General features: G+C 39.9%; 1 protein-coding gene across 1 annotated transcript; it reads right to left on the bottom strand.

Moving 5' to 3' along the window:
- Nucleotides 1–6,999: 6,999 nt before the first annotated feature.
- PLK2 (polo like kinase 2) lies at nt 7,000–13,274 on the bottom strand. Its single transcript, XM_050793016.1, has 14 exons — nt 12,704–13,274; nt 11,997–12,104; nt 11,737–11,853; nt 11,412–11,541; nt 11,094–11,181; nt 10,500–10,595; nt 10,198–10,396; nt 9,963–10,110; nt 9,509–9,606; nt 9,045–9,174; nt 8,559–8,799; nt 8,306–8,435; nt 7,932–8,042; nt 7,000–7,795 (listed from the first exon to the last, which is right to left on the bottom strand). The coding sequence occupies exons 1-14, from the start codon at nt 12,971–12,973 to the stop codon at nt 7,604–7,606; spliced, it is 2,058 nt and encodes a 685-aa protein (XP_050648973.1). The 5' UTR covers nt 12,974–13,274; the 3' UTR covers nt 7,000–7,603.
- Between the last annotated feature and the right edge of the window lie 6,832 nt (nt 13,275–20,106).

Genomic DNA, 20,106 nt, shown 5'->3' with positions numbered 1-20,106 from the left:
CCAGCACTTCCCTGCCCCAATCCCAAATCACTACCTGACCGTTAACTCCTCTTAAACCAATAATGCTTAAAAATGCCGGAAGGTAGCTTAGGATGAAGCCCACACTTTCCCTAAAATCATCCAAAATACACTTTTTGGAACTAAAATCAGCTTTTGTAAACAGAACTTAGAAATAGACAAGCCCCCTGAAAGTTTCACCTGACTTTGCACTAGGCTCACATTCAAACATCTGAGGAACCAGCTGAGTGAGTCAGTCAAGTGAGGTCCATGGAGAGAGCTGCCTCTTCTCTAGGGGCAGGCACTTCTCAGCTCCAGCTGATTGTTGATATGTAGAAATGTCTGATCATATTGTCTGATCATCAAGTTTCGCAAAGGAAGTCAGAAATTTTAATTTTCGTCTGAAAGCTCCCAATGACTAACTGATGACAATTTCTTGAAAATATTTTAAAACCCACTCTAAAACTCGCTGTACTTCAAGCAGATGTCTATTCTCTGGCAATATCCAATCTCGGCTCTAAAGGTTTACCTTTTTCTCTACATGGATTACATCTTTGCCTTTCATTTCTACTCATGTCATGTTCTCAAAAGAATATTACTGGAATAAAATTACATGCTTGTATCAGAAAATTATATTGACATTCATCTACAAACACAAATTCCCAGGAAAACAGATTGCAAATGAGATTTTGTGGTTTGTTTGTTTGTTTTGAGATTGACTTTTATGCTCAGAAGTGGATTTGGTTTTAAAAACCTGACATTCAGTATACTTAAACATCTAGTTCTTCTTTGCACTTTTAAGTTTAATTTTAAAAATTTACATTGTGTCCTTATATCTCAACAAAAGACTTTAAGAGGACTCTATTATAGGATCCCAGTTAAAACTTAATTACTTTCCCTTTAATATTTTATATTGCATTTATAATATACTTGACTTCCTTTTTAAATACTGTTTTGCAATTGTCTGCTATAACAAGTACTCCTAAGTATGCAAACATTCTTATAAATTAAATAAATTAAACTTATAAGATGATAAATTTAAGTTATCATATATTATAATACTAAATTTAAATGTCATAAGGCTTCAGCTTAAATTTCTAAAGCCATGTCAGTTACTTAAATTTCAATTTTTAATTGGGATTATAGTACTAATACATTACTATATGTGAAGTATTAACATACGGTTTCAATGTTAGGGTTAAATGTAGAGATTCTTTCTGTAACAAAAATTATTAATTCCATGATACAGATTATCTTAAATACTTATGTACTTAATACTAAGTCTTCTTGAGATTAAATGGTACTTCACTACTAAAGAAGCTATTATGCTATCTAAATTAAACTTTCTATTTGTAACCTAGGCTGGCTGAGATTTTATATACACAACCATAGCTGTAGACCGAGATATTTACTGCAGTGCTGTCTGAGATGTTAAAAGAACATACCAAGACCTATTAATTATTCAGAATATAGGAGTGATATCCTATTTCTCAGAGCACATATAGTTCATGTCCCCAGGTTTAAATTATTAGTATTGCTATGTTGGAGCTAGTTTAAAAAGGTTCGTGAGGAGTGATTGTTAAAATTTCAGGAATTGTGCAAGCCAGTTGTTAACACAACCATTATATAATTATAGAAACTTACAATTAAATGAATTATGTTAAAAACAAAGGCAACAAATACTCTAAGCTCATCACTAATTGTTTCCCTACAATTTATTATTATCTATTTCTTGAGGTTATTTATGTCTGTTACATCCATATGCTGGAAATACTTCATAATGACGTACTGCTGTGCATCTCTTTCCAACTCCGCATTCGGTGACATCACTCTGGTAGTGAGAAGTTCACCATGGTAAAAGAAATTATACCACAGAAATTGGAAAATGCAACAAATCAAGGTTCTGGTCACCTCTGAAAAAGTTAGCTGCCAAGCATTTATTAGTACACCAGTAGTTATGTTATTATCTCATTCTCTGTCTGCACTCCCCTCCAGGATACCCTATCACATGTTTGGATTTTACATTTCTTTATCTCTTGAAATATTTAAAGATCTTTCATGTAGTTTCAAAGTTCTTCAAAATTCATATAGCTCTGTACTTATCATATTTTTTCTATTTAGTAGGATCACATAAATCACATAATAAATTTATATCTCATTGAAACTCTTCTAACATGTCTATATGATCGTAAGTTTAAAGGTCATCCTGCTGCCACCGATTTCAAAGGGGTATAAAAGAAAGGCAATTTTAGTTATTTCACTGAAGCCTGTTGCCTTATTTATTATCTGTTTGTTTATTTATAGAGACTAGGTCTTGCTCTATCACTCAGGTTGTAGTGCAGTGCCGTAATCATGGCTCACTACAGCCTTAAACCCCTGGGCTCAAATAATCCTCTCACCTCAGACTCTCAAGTAGCTGGGACTATAGGCACACACCACCATGCCCAGCTATTTTTTAAATTTTATGTAGAAAGGGCGTATCACTGTGTTGACCATGCTGGTCTTGAACTCCTGGCCTCAAGTGATCCTCCTGCCTCCCAAAGTGCTGAGATTATGAGCGTGAGCCACCATCCCTGACCCAGGCCTGTTGCCTGATTTCTTATAGTACTAATTTTTTTTATAAGCTTGGAACAGAGAATGTGTTCCAACTTGCATGGCTGGGCTAAAACATCTAATCATTTAGTACTTCATAGCAGAGATAGATCCATAGTTTGTAAATTTAACTCAACTTAGACGTGACATTTTTGTACTGCAATCATTAAAATCAATTTTGTTTTACATATAAACGTATTATCAGGTTAATCCCAGAGCAAAATCTATTTATTCTATTCAATTGAATTCCAGACATTGATGAACCATGATATTATTTTCTAACACTGCATATGGAAGTTTGCCTTTTTAATTTGAGCTCACTAATATAATTAAATTGTGGCAATTCAAACAAAGAGATGCCTTCCATTAGTAAAGTGAATAAGACATAACGAAGGGCTAGAACAAAGCATGAATCTAAACATGTATAGACCAGAGTCTCTTCCAAGTCGGGAAAAACAAAGTGGAATCTACAGGTTTCTGTTTATAGAAGAGTTTATTACCAGGTTTAGAAATATACTGGTTCTCTCATGCATGGAGTAGCCATAAAATACCAACATTGGTTTTTCTGTGTACCTTATGAAGATGCAGCTATTCATTTTTAGTCACGCTTATTTTCAGTAGATTAAAATCTCTATAAGGTAAAAATGGTCTGAAGATGTTACAAATCACAGAGGCCTAAAGCAGGAATGACTCCATTCTTCATGACCACCCACGCAATTTTGTTCCTTCTCCAACCTTCTACTGCCTGTCATCCTGCTGCTTAGCTAACTATAGCTCTTAGCAATTATGTCACTTTGGTATTTAAGAGAAGGAGAAGGTAGAAATGGTACAAGATTCATGGAAGAGAAAAACTAGGAAAGAAAAGTAGGGTGTTAATATGCTGGTTAAGGCTCAGATTCATTCTCTGCCCTTCCTCTGCTTTATTTTGCAATATTACAATGACCTTAACAACTGTATTTCCAAGGCTATTTTTTTCTACTGGCTTTCAGCTCATTTGGTCAATGGGAGATTGGAGGGCAAGAGGAAGAAAGAGTCCAAAATATTTTGTCCCCCTTTTTTCTCACCCAAATAGGCACAGGGGTCATCTCAAGCAGTGACGACATTTGTCCCATGATCTCAAAATCCTGGTAAGCAGTGACCATCATGATTCTAGTTTCTCCCAGAAGACTCAGTTCTGGGCTCTGGTAACATGACTTTTTCTCTGGGTCTCTCTAGCCATTGGGATAGTAGTGCCTTCCTGCTGCTGTGAATCTCTGGGTTGCGTCACCACCGATCTCTTCCATCATCTGTATAACCAACAATCTCCATTAGATTCCTTCTCTCTGAGAGTCCCAAAGTGATCCCAACTGGATCACGACTTACACAGAACTGAAGACTTGATCACAACTTACACAGAACTGAAAGCGGGAGAAACAAGAATGAGTCAGTTATTTTCTTTTCTAGATAATTAGGGTTCCTGCCATTACAGATGTGGAAAGAGGCAGAAGAAACAGAACAAGAAGAGGAACAAATACTTATTGAGTACCTTTGATGTGCAAGTGTTTTATTATTATTTTATCTTCACAGATGAGAAAACAGAAGCTTAGAGAGATTACGTATTTACTGAAGATCGCATTATTAACATGTGGTTGAACAGAAATTTGAACTCAAGACTTGACTCCAAAGCTTTTCCACTGGAGTATGCTTCCTCCCTAGCTGACATGAGGTTACATTCAGAAATATTTCTTGAAGGGTTGACAGGACTAAGAGTTAAAAGTCGTAAATGTTAAATAACCTAAGATCAAGGTCACTGTCGTGGCCACACCAAGTTTAGTTGAGGGTATGTGTTATTTTATTTTTTAAGAAACAGGGTCTCCCTCTGTCACCCAGACTACAGTGCAGTGGCATGGTCAAAGCTTACTGCAACCTCAAACCTCTGGGCTCAAGCAACCCTCCTGCCTCAGCCTCCCCTATAGCTGGGACATACAACAAAACTACCAAATCTTTAGGATTTGTGAGGGCTAATGGAGAAACATTCCTGGGGATCAAACGTGTTCATTAAAGAAATCTATTATTTTACTGTTGTTTTGTGTGGAATTCAGGGTACCCTTATTTGGAAGGGTAATTTATTTGGGAATCTTTTATTCTCCTCCCATGGCAAAGATTTATCAACACTGTTATGTTTTATGGAGATGTCCTCTGTACTCCTCCCCTAGAAATGCAGGTGGGAAGAAGGGGTGACAGAAATCCATCCTTATGTGTTCTCGTTCACTCCCATGATGTTCTCCAAAACTTAGTTACTTCCAAATGTTGTTTTCTCTTGAGATGTTAACCTGCATATCCACTGTTTTCTGGACCTATGTGGGCAACCTCATACAAATCTGATTTGATATAAAAAAAACTCACTATATTTTTCCATCAAGCTCTTCCTTCTATATTCCTAATTTACTATAGTTAATGGCCCAAGAATGCAACCCTTCCCCCACTGACTCCCTCAGCCAATCCTTCTACACCTCACCTTCTTTCTTAGGCACCACATTCAACTAGGCTCCAGATCCTGTTAAAATCAACTTTCTAAGTTCCTCCCAAATCAATCTTCATTTCCTCATTCATTTGATAGTTGACTGTCCAGTACCAGATCTTGTGCTCTGTACTGGGAACATTGAAATGAATTGGGTGGGCCAAATGAGGTACTGCCTAACTCTTCCTTTGCTCCTTTTCATTAAGTCTCAGGTCCTTTCTCACCTGAGTCACGGCATTAATTTCTTTACTGTTTGGGCTGTTTCCACCTTGTTCCCCACCCCTGTCTCCTATGCTCCCAGAATAAATTTTAGGAATCTGAAATACTGTCACTTTCCTCCTTGAAGTTTCTCAGTAGTTTGGCATAGCCTTCAAAATGCAGCCTAAAAAGCCATGGGTTGCACCATTCATGTCTTCCAGCCTTTTTCTGTAATACTTCAGACTTGCACACCCACTTCTGTGAACTCTTCCATCCCCCGGGCTCCTGTACATGCTATTCCCACTGCTTATAACACTCTTCCCCATCGCATACTTCTCTTTAACCCCCACTCATTTTCAAACCCAGTAAAAACAAATTTCTTCTCTGGAATCTATTCACTGAGCCCAGCCCACGCCTGGAGCTTCTTCCTCATGATTCCTGCTGAGTTCCCACAACATCCAGTACACACCTTTATCATAAAATCACACCACTTATCATACTAATAGGTAAATGCCCTGTCTTCTCCACTCCACTGCGACTTCCTTGAGGGCAGGGGGGCCTTGGGTTCACTCTGTGTCTCCAGTGCCAGGTCCTGGATGTGGCACACAGCAGATGCTCAGTTCATATAAGAATGCTAAGTGTGTATTTTGAAATCATGACGTAATACACAATCTTCCACTTTGAAACTCAAAAAGAAGGAACATTTTCTGTTTGAAAACTGTTGTTTCTTCTCTGCTTCTAAAAATACAACTGAATTGGTATACATGGCCAGAGAACTCCAGCCAGCAGGAGTTAATCTAGGACTTGTGAAATACTCATATTCCCTGGATTTGGCTTTTATTAATACAATATACCAGGTGGAGTTTTAACAATTTTAGAAAAATGTAAAAGTGCAACTGGCATCTCTACACTACGCTGTACAGGATCACATTGTAAACACAGCCTTAACAAACCAAAGCACTTCTTTTCATAGGACAGTATTTTCCTTATAGTGGGATTACAACTGAACAAAAAATATTTACATCTTATGCAGATCCCTGTAAGTTCAGAGTAACAGGAGGAGCAGCTTTCCTTTACTACACCTGTCAAAGAGTAGATCCCACTGAAAAAGAAAACCTCAGATCTACCTCTTAGATAATTTAAGTTTAAAAGATGGACCCCAAACCATAACTTGGTTCCCATACCACTCCTCAACTACCATGCACCAGAAGGAAAATAAAATGACTTATTCACAAAGAATTTCTCACTACTGGAATTATGTGCTAGTACTGCCAGCGGCTCTGGAAGTGTTTAGGCAGGTTTATGCTGAGTAATATGTTTAGGTGGTGCATGCATTCTAATTCAGAGTTTTGCCCATATTAAGATAAACTTCCTGTGCCTATTGACAACAACAGAGATCTGTTTACTCTGGCTTTATCTCCAAGCTAAACAAGTTTTAAAGAAATACTAGAGAGAAATTGGAGTATTTCTTTAATGTAGGAGGCTTATATTTTGGTTGTAACAAGAATGGTGTTCTCAAGCTAGATCTACCCTGAAAGTTTATGATTGTACTTCAGGTATTAGACTTTCTAGAAACTGTGGTTAGAAAAAATTAAAGATCTAACTTTCTAGTATGCTTCTATACTCAGTGGCTTCTTGGCACTGCTTGGCATGACATTATCAAAAAATGTCATGATGTGGTGAAGAGTTCTACTAAAGACAGGAAACCATTATTTCTGCTTTTTCATACTCTTTATTGCCAACAGTTTAAAATGGTCAACATAAAAAAAAAAAGACATTTTGATAATAAATACTGCTCTTTGGGCTGTAATAAATAAAAAGTTTATTAACAAGGAATGCACTTTTCCAGCCACAAGTATCTTCAAAAATTAATGGAAAAAAAAATTATATATGGCCATAGTTCACAGTTACGCAGCCAAAAGCTGCTCCAATTACAGCCTTTAAACAACATGGGAGCTTCCTCCCTTCTCCCTCCCCTTCAGGAAGTATATTCACAGTTCCAAGTCCTCTGGCTGAAATGCTCTCAACAGAGAGAATTTAAGAATCAATGCACCTTTCTGCAAAATTGTCTGAAAAACCTTTTAAAACAGGTATCTCAACGAAAACTGCATTCTGGTTCACTCTTGGATTGTCCAAAGTCAAGAACTGTATGCCTTAGCCTGTTCTGGTTCCACCCAGTCCAGCAGGCCACAGGGGAATTGTTTTCGTACCACCACATGTCCATCTTCTTCAACATGCTCTAGATCATTCTACTGGCTTCCCTGTAGATCTCACAGTGGAAAAGAGGAGTCCCATAGGGTCCATTCGAAAAGTCTTTTAGTTACATCTTTGTAAGAGCATGTTCAGGGCATATTCCATTCGATTTTTTAATTCTAATGAACAGCCAGACATCAGCAGAGTTGTCAGTCTGAAAGTTGTAGATATCCTATCTTCATTGATGTAAGTGAGAAGGTATTCTTCATTTTGGCTACAGATGATTATTTTTGTATGATCATGGTAGAAATTCACCTTAAAAAATAAACATAGATATTAGATCTCTCAAAATATTCAAGAATTAGAAAAATTCAGTCAATTACTAAACTGGCTAGGCACAGATTTTTCTGTGTAGGACCTAAACATGCGCTTTCCTGAAGAGTTCATTTACCTGAAAGGTGCCATCATTAAAGAGCATCATTAGGGCCTTATCAGATTTTAGCCACTGAAGGAGGTAGAGCCGAGGTCTTCGAATATCAGTAACACTAGGCAGATCTCCACCCTGGAAGAGATTAGGAGAGTGAGTTAGTGCCTACAAAGATTTTGTAGCATGCACTCTATTATTATTCTAAGAAAATCCTCTCAAACTTAAGCAAGCATCAGAGTGGCTTTGGAAATCCCTGCCTCCACCTCCCAGAGATTCTGATTCAGTACATCAAGGAGAGGACAGGAGAATCTGTTTCTAACAAGCTTCAAAGTGATGCAGATGCTACTGCTCTGTGGACTACACTTCAAATGTCACCACTCTAAAGTCACGGTACTTACATCCATGAGGTTCTCCTCCATGTAATGAGAAAAGTATTTCAGCACCGTCACTTGACTAATAAATTGCTCAGGAGCATCTGTTGCTGGGAAAACTGAGCATTGGCCAAGCTCTGCGTAATAGTGAACTGTTCTATAAAAACAGGAATGAAAGGGAGAGAAGAGGAAAAAAAATAGAAGCAGTTAATCACTGTTTTTAGATTTCTTTAGTGCAAGACTAGAGAACTGACAGGATTTCATTAATTGATACACTTACTTTTTGTCTGGAAGGAGGCTCATGTGAGCACCATTGTTGAAAAGGACACCGACGGTGTGGTCTGAAAGCTGGTACCCGAAGCCGTATTTGTTAGAGTAATCAACCCATTTGGTGACCCACTGAAATGATGTGCTCAGCTGCTCTTTGGGAATGCAATCAGCTTCTGGCATGTTTTCCAGACATCCCCGAAGAACTCTTGCCACTGTGTCTGCAACACTTCCCATCGTACTGTCTTCAAGGCCTGAAAAGGCAGAGAGAAATGTTTCAAGTTATACAATATTTTAGCAATAAAACCTCAGGTTTGGTAGATGCTAAGTTTCACTCCATTAATTCAAAAGACATAGAACTCAAGATTATTTTCCAATTCCGGTAATCTTACTACTTCGATGTTAGATTAAGCTACAAAGTAAATTGACTTAAATTATTATGTATTTAGCAGTGGCATTTAGAGTTTTGTTATTTAAAATATGATTGACAACCACTTACATTCACTGCTGCTGCTGCAGCTGCCAAGCGTCCCTCTGACTATCATCCGAATAGCATCCCCAATCTGCTGCTTGTTTTCTACTGCGGGTGTTCCAGACCTGGCAACTGTGGTGGTAGGTGGCTGGAGCTCCTTAGGAGAGAGAAGATTTATGCAATGAGTCAAGCATCTAAATTCATTTAAGGTTGAGAATTCCAGATTAAGATGAGAGTGAGGCAATTGCTGGGAAAGCTTATCAAAAAGCAATGGACACAAGCCAGATAAAAGATAACGCAATAACGCGCTTGCATGCACTGTAAAACTGAAAGACTTCCTTTTAGTTTTAACTTCCCTTTCAAAGGGTTTGAAGAAAAACTTCAGTAAATATGACATTTTTGAACCATGATAATCATAGTCCAAGAGCTATTTAATAAAGAGTGGACGTAATGTAAAGTGTGAATATCTACTTTAATCTTTCCCAACACACCTCATCTGTCCTGTGTTTGCTGGGTTGCTGAGTTATTGAAGTCTTTTTCAAATCATGCCTAAGCTTGTAGATGTCTTCATCTTCTTTAGACACTCTATCTGTATATCAAGAAACAGAATTACAAACATTAGTCTATCTTAACAAGGTAGGAACAGGGTTAGCCATATCTTCTCCTTCTTGCATTACTGACCAACTTATGACCATCCTGGACAAAAATAGCATTTTACCTTTGCCATTAGCTGCAACTACCCCAAAAGCCCTCTTTAATGTTTGCAAAATACAAAGCTATCAATCACAATTCAAGGTATGGATTTATTATGCTATAAATATCAACATTTAAGAATATGCAAATATGGCCAAGTTATGCTAATATAAAATTCTCTTTTAACTAATTTAAATATAAATTTAAATATAATATTGGGTACAAAAAGGAAAAGAAGTCTTGTTAACTTACTATGTGTGTCAATATATCTTGCTTTGTCTTTTTTGCCACCAAAAAGAGCAGCAGCTGCTTTCTTAAAGAAATTCTTAGCTGGGCTTGATAAGTGGAAATCTGGAACTGTGTGACAACAGCTGGAAGACAGTCTGTCCGGAGTGAAGCCCTGTGGAACATTAGAAAAGGCCTTCAGTAACCTGTCAGGTAACTGGGATCAATACCATGTAATTAAAACAAAAGATAGTGCACCAACCTGCAAAAAAAAGTCATGTCGAATGATGTCATCCAAACTGGGACGATCCTCTGGGTTTTTGGACAACATACTAGCAATTAAGTGCTTGGCAGGAGCCAGCAATGAGGACGGCATTGTATACCTTGCTTCCCTTATGCACCTATAAGTTTCTTTGAGATTTGTAGTTTCAAATGGGGGCCTCCCTAGTAACATTGTATACCTGTGTGCAAAGAAACACATCTTTAGCAATGGTCATAAAGCAACTCAAGTGTTAAAATTTAAATCCAAATTTGCTTTTTAATTATTCTGCTGCATTTACTTACATGACACAGCCCAGGGCCCAAATGTCTGATTCACAGCCATGTCCTTGTTTGTTCAGGACTTCAGGAGAGAGATAGTTCGGGGTACCACATATCGTTCTGGAAAGATGAAATATTGAGATCGTGTTAGGAATTACTCCACTATTTAAACTTGGTTCTCTTGACGTGACTTGATGGGAGACAAAATCTTAAACAAAATCTTAATATCTACAGTGAATTTCTATTTGGAAACATTTGACTTTTAGCATCTGAACAATTGAGATCTGACCAAGTGAGTTTTGGTAATTTTTTACAGTGCACACACATTGTTTTAGCCCACATGCAACGTGTGGTTAACCAAATAAAACCAGGGACGTCGTGGCATTTTATACATTTCAGGCCAAGAAAAGACTTCATTGACTGCTTTCATAATCAATTTAGAGGCACAGCGTGCTCTGTCTAGTCCATAGTGGGCATTCAGTAAGTATTTCTTTCAATTAACATTGCTATGATTTATAGATGTTATCACTGGACCTCTGAAACATGAAATGCAAAACAGCGAAGGCATGTTTGGTCTCTCCACAAAACCCTACTAGGATGCATCTTTCTGACTCTTACCTCCTTCTGTGTTCCAAGGGTTCTAGCCTGGCTGCCAAACCGAAGTCCCCAACTTTTAGTTCCATGGCTTCATTAATAAAAAAGTTCCCTAGATGATAAACAAAAAAAAAAAAAAGTGAATCCTTTTGAAAATGCATTCTAAACAAGTACACATACATCCACTTTGGAGCCAGGCAGCCAATTGTTATATGAAAGACGCCCATTCAAAAGCAAGATTGCAGACGCTAGATCCCAATTAAGAACATTCATATGTAAAAAAAGACAGAGAGAGAAAAGGAACTCTAACACAAAACTCAGCTTTTGGCATCAAGGACTTACCTAGTTTGAGATCTCTGTGCAAGATTTCTTGTTCATGAAGGTATTTCAGTCCAGACACAATCTGCCTGAGGTAGTATCGAACTTCTGGCTCTGTCAACACCTTTCTTGCTTTCAAAATATGAGCCATTGACTAGGAAGAGAAGAAGGAAAAAAGAGAATGTGTCAAACAGTTATCAAAATCACTGGTTTCCCTTTGCAGGATATGCAATGAAAGTTAACTTTGCAGTGTAAATACTGCCACAGCTAAAATACCAGATAAAATACTTTTTGAATACCGTGTTAATTCGGGGTAAGTAAATGTTCTCAAATAGGAGTTGACACTTACCCTTCTACTGCAGTATTCCAAGAGAATGTAAATGTTTTCTTTGTCCTCAAAGTAGTGGTAAAACTGCACTACATGCTTATGATGAAGAATTCTGTGAAGCTCTATTTCTTTGTCAATCTAAATGAAAAAGCAAGGCAAGGCTTATTAGCCTCCAGTCACCTCGGAAAAGCCAGTGATTACACATGCAGAAGACATTTTCCTAACAGGGAAGGGCCATCCCTGCACACAAAGAAAATACTTTACTCAAGAGTCATACACACCTTTTCCCTTTGATGAGGTTTAGCTACTCTGCTGTGAGGAATAATTTTTGCGGCGTAGACTTTGTTATTTGTCAAATCTGTCATCTCGTAACATTTTGCAAAGCCACCCTGAAAAGAAACAAAGCCGAGACGGAATTGAGTATGGCACAAAAATGGACGGCAGATATTTAAAATAAATAAATAAATGGGAAGAAAGAAAAGCAAAAAAAAAATTGAGGAATGGAGAAGGGTGGTCAGAGGAAGGCATTCGACTTCGTTAAAGCTCCCTCATGAAGAGAAACGCATTGCTGGAAACAGCAACTTCAAACAGTTTTTTTCCTATAATATAAAGGGGAGCTTTATGGAGGGAGTTGGAGCGGGGAGACATGAAAAATAATGTCTGATGAGACTTGTTAGGAAAATTCCCTCGGAGCAGATGGAGGGAGAGAGGTCTGATACAGAAAGCCCTCGCTTCCAGACTCAAGATGCATTTCTCTGGGCTGCGGGGTGGCACACGGTTGTGAGGCTAAGGCAGGCAAAGCCGATCCCCAGCGCTGCCGGTGCACAAAAGCCAGGCAGCAGGTGAGGAGCCCACCTCGCGCTGGGATCTGACCCCCGAAAAACCTGGAAGCGGCGGGCGCGGGACCCCGCGGGCCTGCCCGGCTTGGGGTCGCCCGGACAGACCTCCCGCCCGCCCGCCCGGCAGCCCGGCGCCCTCCGCTTGTCACCTTTCCCAGCACTTTGCCCCGGCAGTAGCGCTTCCCCGTCGTGGGGTCGACGATAATCCGCGAGATCTCGGGCCCAGAGTGCGAATGGTGGTGATGGTGGTGCGGGGCCGCCGGGGGCACCTGCGCCTGGGACTGAGGTGGCTGCGATTCCTCGGGGGGCTGCGGCGGCCGCTTCTTCTTCGAGTCCCCTCCGCAACCCTTGCCCAGCGCCTGCTCGCACATTTTGGTGCTGGCGGCTGGCTGGTAGGTGATAGTCCGCAAAAGCTCCATGATAGCCTTGCCGCCCCGCACTGCCCACTGCCACCCCCTAGGCGCGGTCACACGTCCGAGTCGGCCGTGGCCCTCGCACCCCTGCCTCCGGTGCCAACGCGCACCTTACACCCCGGTCCACTTGTGCGAGTGAGAAGGCTCGGCGAAGTCTTATATACTGGGCGGCGGGAAGGGGGCGGAGACTCGATACGCGACACCGCGACACGGCCGACGCCCCGCCCCACGGCCTGCCGAGCGCGCTTGGCCGGGAAGCAGGTCCTGTCCTGCCACCTAGGTCTCGCTTCGGAGCGGAGCCGCGCGCCTCGAACGCCGGCCGCCGAGAACTCTCGCAGCCACGGGAAGGCCTTCAGGGCCGTCTGTGGGCCCTGCTGCCACGTTCTTCGAAGGCTCTGAGCCTCAGCTTAGAAAACAGAATCCCGAGGGCCGACGCCTGGCCCCACCCCCGCCCCAGCCTCCTGGTGTCAGGGCAGTGCCGTGACCGGAGCGAGTTGGGCGCGGGTGTAGACGCAGTCCCTCCCCCGCACAGCCCTTCCCCGCCGCCCCACGACCCGGCGCCTCTTGTGTCAAGGTATCAGGGTGCCCGGAGCCCGCCGCACGGGCACGCGAGGCCTCCTCCGGCCGTGTGACAAGGCCCCGCGCGTGACGCGCTCGCTGGTGTCTAGCTGGGGCAGTGCCGAGAGGCCGTGCGGGTGAAAGGCCGGAATTCGGGGAGCCGGGCATTCGAGCCCATCGCCGCATCGCGCTGGGGCAGACTCGGGCCCGCACGCTGGGATCCCGGGCCGATCGGCCAACAGTGCCAGTGCTGGCCCCCGCCCATCCCCCTAGAGCGAGCCTCTGTCTGAGGTCAGCCCCTGAACCTTGGAGAACGAGGTCGACGCCTCGGCAAGGCGTCCTCCGCCGGTAGCCCGATGATTGGAAAGCAAGGGCGCCATCTTGTGGAATGTTCCGGAAGTGCCGTTAGGTGTCAAGTGGGCAGCGGTTGACGACAGTGGGGCTTTGACAGTTACTGGTACTAAAAATCGATGCCGATTGTGAGTTTGCAGAGTCATCTATGACTTCTTCCGAATGCATCTGTTGAGATGGCTCATGAACTGCCCTGGTTGCTGGAGAGTCAATCCGAGACTTTCTGGGGGTAGGGGGATTGGTAGGATGAAGAGAGCGTAGGCCAGTGAGTGCAAACACGGCTTAGTTTTCAATTTCCAGATTTTACTGTGCAGTTTGACCTAGGAACACGTTTTTTTTGTTTGTTTTGTTTTCTTGTTCTAATTACGATAGCGTAACATTTGAGGACTGTGCAGTATTTTGAAATGCCTTATTTAATCCTACAACAATTCTGAGTGAGTAATATTGTAAGGAAGGAAAAATAATTTTCTACCTTTCAAAGTTTTGGCCTGGGTGCCTGTAACCAGACAGATTAACAAGAAAACAAAGAAGTTTGTTAACATGTATGTGTCATATATACATGGGAGATAACCAGGAAAATGAGAGATGGTTTAAAATCGGGCTTAAATACTATCTTTAGCTAAACCAAAAGAAAAGATTGAGGAGCAGGCAAGTTAAGGAACCATGACCAGGAAATGTACGGTAAATAGGATTGGGGTTTCTTATTTCTTCTTTCATAAGTTTTTCATGATTTAGAGTTATTCTTCCTGGTACAGAGGAGACACTCTTACAAATGGAGTTTTGTGGGGGGCTTTTTGTTTTGTTTTTTTAGTAAATGTACATTTCCCTTACAAAAGGGTAATATGCCATTTTTAGAGCGTCTCCTCGGTCTGCTGCTTCTCAAAATAATTATCTCAAAATAATCTTTATTCCAGGGCCACATTTGAGGTGGCATATTATTATTATCCTACATTATTATTCCCATTTTATAGATGAGGCTTGGAGAATTTAAGTAACTATTCTATATTTTTACTAGATCATCGAGGTTAGGTTAATTGGCAGCACACTTGAATCTTTTTACCTATGTTAACAAGATATGGTAAACAGTGTTTTGAAGCTAAATTCCGGAGACATTTAGAATACCAGATTATTGAATCCCTGGAAGGTACATACAAAAAGGGTTGCTGCAGTCCACTGTCAAATTTAGGTATGTATGGTGTCAACATTAACAGAACATTTACAAAAATACTGTGTCTCAAATACTTCCAGCATAATGTGGAAAAGAGGCTCATTGCCATTAGAGAGGAGAAAGGGAAAGGCTTTGCCATTGTAGAGGAGAAAGGGAAAGTCTTTGCTGTCGCTTCTGTTTTTGATTCTTTAAAGAGTGCAGGGCAAGTCCAGGCATGTTTCTCATAAGTGACAATAGACTTTAACCCCAAGATTGTCAAGGATGGAATAAGAGGTGGGGCTTAGGGGTGGAAATTCAGAATTACGTAATCATCCTCTTTATTCATAAGCCTAGGGGTGACCTTTGCTTCCCAGATTTATGCAAACCTACTCTCTAAGATGTAGAAGGCTTGCAGGTTTAGAAAATATTACTAGAATTTCTCAAAGCTAGTTTACACACCATGTCTTTGTGGTTGATAATAAACCATGTGTGTATGTGTGTACATATATGTGTATGTGTATGTGTATTCATCTGTGGCCTAAGAAAAAAATTGAAGAATAGATTGGCGTGATTTAAATATATATATATATTTCAATTACTTCTTTGATTAGCATACACTATGGTATGTATCTTTACCAAATGGACTTCAGTATTTGATAAATTATTGAACGTTCCATGTGAAATTCAGGTCTGTTTTCCACAACATGGAGACATTTAATAAAATATTAACGCTTTGTAAGTCTTACGGTGTTTTCTTTCCAACTGAGAAAATGATTTTTTTGGGGGGGAGTTGTGGTGCCATCATGTGGACAGAACCAAAATTGTAGTCCATAGAACAAAAAAGGAAATAAATGTACTTTCTATTCGGTAGAATAATTACTAAATATCATGGGGTCAATTTGGTAACCAGTAGGAAGGAAAAAATGGATCCATACTTCATATGTGACTTAATTTCAAACAAATGAAAGTTTGAAATATGTGAAATTATAAGACAATAAGAGAGAATTCTTTCATAGCCTTTGAGTGTGGTAGAACTTTCAACTGTTTACAAAATCTAGAATCTTTAAAAAAAAAAACAAGATTAATTAATGTAACTATATATAAACAAAACCTTTTCATTGATTTAAAATAACAAAACACCATAAATAAAGTCAAAGGATAAATAACACTAGAAAACTTTTCTTTTTTTTTTTTTTTTTTTTTTTTTTTTGAGACGGAGTCTCACGCTGTTGCCCAGGCTGGAGTGCAGTGGCGCGATCTCGGCTCACTGCAAGCTCCGCCTCCTGGGTTCACGCCATTCTCCTGCCTCAGCCTCCTGAGTAGCTGGGACTACAGGCGCCCGCCACCGCGCCCGGCTAATTTTTTGTATTTTTAGTAGAGACGGGGTTTCACTGTGGTCTCGATCTCCTGACCTTGTGATCCGCCCGCCTCAGCCTCCCAAAGTGCTGGGATTACAGGCTTGAGCCACCGCGCCCGGCTAGAAAACTTTTCAACTCATCAGAGAAAGAGCTTATCTTCCTATTATGTAAAAACTCCTACAATTGAATAAAATACCAATTATCCAATAGAAAACAAATGGTTCTTATATTTGCTCAATTTCATTCATCAGAAGAGAAATTGAAAAGTATACTGAGGCACGCTTTCCTACAAAATTGGCAAAACCCTCAAATGTTGCCGTGAACATGCTGAATTGCTGAAGTGTTGAGGAAGCAGCCTGCCATATATTGCTGTTGGGAATGGTAATTGATATAATCTCAGTGAAAAGTAATTTGGCCAAATCTATCAAATTTAGAAATGAAAGTATTCTCTTACTTAGGAATTTATCCTATGGATGTCATCTCATATATAACATCAACAAATTATAAAAACCCTGACCAAATTAAGCCCAATTCTTACGTTTGTAAATAAGATTTTATTTAAAACAACCATGCCCATTTGCTGGGATCTAATTAAACTAAAGAGCTTCTGCACAGCAAAAGAAACTATCATCAGAGTGAACAGACAACCTACAGAATAGGAGAAAATTTTTGCAATCTATCCATCCTGACAAAGGGCTAATATCCAGAATCTACAAAGAACTTAAACAAATTTACAAGAAAAAAACAATCCCATCAAAAAGTGGGCAAAGGATATGAACAGACACTTCTCAAAAGAAAACATTTATGGGGTCAACAAACATTTAAAAAAGCTCATCGTCACTGATCATTAGAGAAATACAAATCAAAACCACAATAAGATACCATCTCAGGCAGTTAAAATGGAGATCATTAAGAAGTCAGGAAACAACAGGTGCTGGAGAGGATGTAGAGAAATAGGAACGCTTTTACATTGTTGGTGGGAGTGCAAATTAGTTTAACCATTGTGGAAGACAGTGTGGCCATTCCTCAAGGATCTAAAACCAGAAATACCATTTGATCCAGCAATTCCATTACTGAGTATATACCCAAAGGATGATAAATCATTCTACTATAATGATACATGCACATGTATGTTTATTGCAGTACTGTTCATAATAGCAAAGACTTGGAGCTGACCCAAATGCCCAGCAATGATAGACTGGATAAAGAAAATGTGGCACATATACACTATGGAATACTATGCAGCCACAAAAAAGGATAAGTTGATGTTCTTTGCAGGGACATGGATGAAGTTGGAAACCCATCCTTCTCAGCAAACTAACACAGGAACAGAAAACCAAACACTGCATGTTCTCATTCATAAGTGGGAGTTGAACAATGAGAACATATTGACACAAGGAGGGGAACATTACACACTGGGGCGTGTCAGGGGGTGGGGGGCCTAGGGGAGGGATAGTATTAGGAGAAATACCTGATGTAGATGACAGGTTGATGGATTCAGCAAACCACCATGACACATGTATACCTACGTAACAAACCTGAACATTCTGCACATATATTCTAGAACTTAAAAGTATAATAAAAAAAATTTTTTTTAAAGACTACACATTGGGTACAGTGTACACTACTCGAGTGATGGGTGCAGCAAAATCTCAGAAATCACCACTAAAGGACTTATTAATGTATCCAAATACCACTTGTTCACCAAACACCTATTGAAATAAAAAATAATAATTGGAAAAAAAACCATGCCCATTTGCTTATGTAGACATGTCAATGGCTGCTTTCTGCTACAATGGCAGAATTCAGCTGTGACAGAGACCATATGGCCTGCAATGCCTAAAATATTTACTATCTGGCCCTTTACAGAAACAGTTTGCTGACCCCTCATGTATAAGGTTATTCATTGCAGTGTTGCTTGTAATAATTAAAGATTAGAAACAACCTAAGTGGCCATCAATAGAAAACTGGTTAAATAAATGATGATATGTTCATGCAGTGAAAATGTAGGCAGTTGTGAAAACAAAATGAAGATGCCTTTTAAGTATTGTTATGAGCAAATCTCCAAAATAGGCCGGGTGCGGTGGCTCACACCTCTAATCCCTGCACTCTGGGAGGCCGAGGCGGGCCGATCACCTGAGGTCAGGAGTTCTAGACCAGCCTGGCTAACATGATGAAACCCCGTCTCTACTAAAATTACAAAAATTAGCTGGGTGTGGTGGCAGGTGCCTGTAATCCCAGCTACTCAGGAGGCTGAGGCAAGAGAATCACTTGAACCCGGGAGGCGGAGGTTGCAGTGAGTCAAGATTGCACCATTGCACTCCAGCCTGGGAGACAAGAGTGAGACAATTCCAAAATAAATATTGTGGAAAGCAAGTATAGGACAGTGTATAGCATAGTAAAATATGTTTCCTTGGAATAAAAAATGCGGGGAAAATAATACATTTTTATAGTCTTAAATATGCATAAAGCATAAAATTTTGGGAAGGATTAATAACAAACTAATAATAGATTTTCTTCTATTTACTTGTTTACATATTTTTGTGAGAAGATTATTTACTTTTTTGATCATCTTTATGTGTTTTACTGTCTGAACCAGAAGAATATATTACTATTTAAAAATACATATAAAAATGCTTTTTAATGATGCAATTCGACTCATCAAAGAGAACTTTGTGTTGCACTCTCTGTTACGCTGTATCATCTAATCAAGTTTTGCAATACATACTTTATATTACTTAATTAATTGATTATTATTTTTCTTCCCCACAGGTATGAAAGCTTCATGAACAGGTACATTTCTTAGTTTAATGCTATATTCCCCATGCCTTGAATAGACATGACAGAGTAAAAACTCAATTATTTGTTAGACACATTTATAAATACAAAACTATTGAGAAAGCAAGATACCTCTTAGATTTGATCTTGCACAAATTTTTGAAACTCTCTGTGCCTCAGTTTCTTCTTCTGTAACAAGAGCATGACAATATTTTTTAAGGTTGTTGATATGGTATGAATGTTTTTGTTTCCACAACATTCATTTGTTGAAATTCTCACCTGCATTGTGATGGTATTAACAGGTGGGTCTTTGGGAGATGATTAGGTTATGGGGTTAGAGCCCTCATAAATGGCATTAATACCTTCATAATAGAGACATAAGAGATACTCCTTGCCCCTTCCACCATGTGGGACCACAGCGAGAAGGTATCATCTATGAGGAAATTGGCCTTCACCAGATACCAAATCTGCTAGCAACGTGATCTTGGATTTCCCAGCTCCTAGAACTGTTAGAAATAAATTTGTTGTTTATAAGCCACCTCATTTTGTGGTATTTTGTTACAGCAGCCCAGAGGGGCTAAGACAATTGTTATAATGATTAAAAAAGCCAATGCATAGAATGTGCTTAGAACAGTGACTGTCACATGGTGGGAAATCTATAATGTTAGTTACTATTTAATATTCAGGAGAAAGGAAGGGGCAAGAAGAAAAACTACCAAGGGCAGGAGAGATGGACAAGATGGAGCTTAACCCAAGGCAGAGTGGAGAGACACTGTCCCCAGTATCTGGTTTACTGAAAAGAATTCAACAAAACTGAATGGAACTGACAGGAAGAAAGAACAACAAATAAGCACTGTTTTTGTTTGCCTTTTTTAAAATTTGCTTTTGACTTGGGGAATTGACAAGAGAGAGACAGTGAGAGGACAAGCACCTAGGAGGCTGTCACC

This window comes from Macaca thibetana, chromosome 6 (genome assembly GCF_024542745.1).
Source record: "Macaca thibetana thibetana isolate TM-01 chromosome 6, ASM2454274v1, whole genome shotgun sequence".
Taxonomy (NCBI): Eukaryota; Metazoa; Chordata; class Mammalia; order Primates; family Cercopithecidae; genus Macaca; species Macaca thibetana.
The sequence above is the reverse complement of the archived record's forward strand: the minus strand, read 5'-3'. Positions and strand labels throughout refer to the sequence as shown.

Excerpts from the sequence above, each read along its gene's own strand:
- PLK2 (XM_050793016.1), bottom strand. The coding sequence starts at position 12,973 with ATGGAGCTTTTGCGGACTATCACCTACCAGCCAGCCGCCAGCACCAAA. Across the intron at positions 11,854-11,996 it reads AACCTCATCAAAGGGAAAAG|ATTGACAAAGAAATAGAGCT; the intron begins GTGTGTATGACT and ends TTTTTCATTTAG. Across the intron at positions 11,542-11,736 it reads TGGAATACTGCAGTAGAAGG|TCAATGGCTCATATTTTGAA; the intron begins GTAAGTGTCAAC and ends TTCTCTTCCTAG.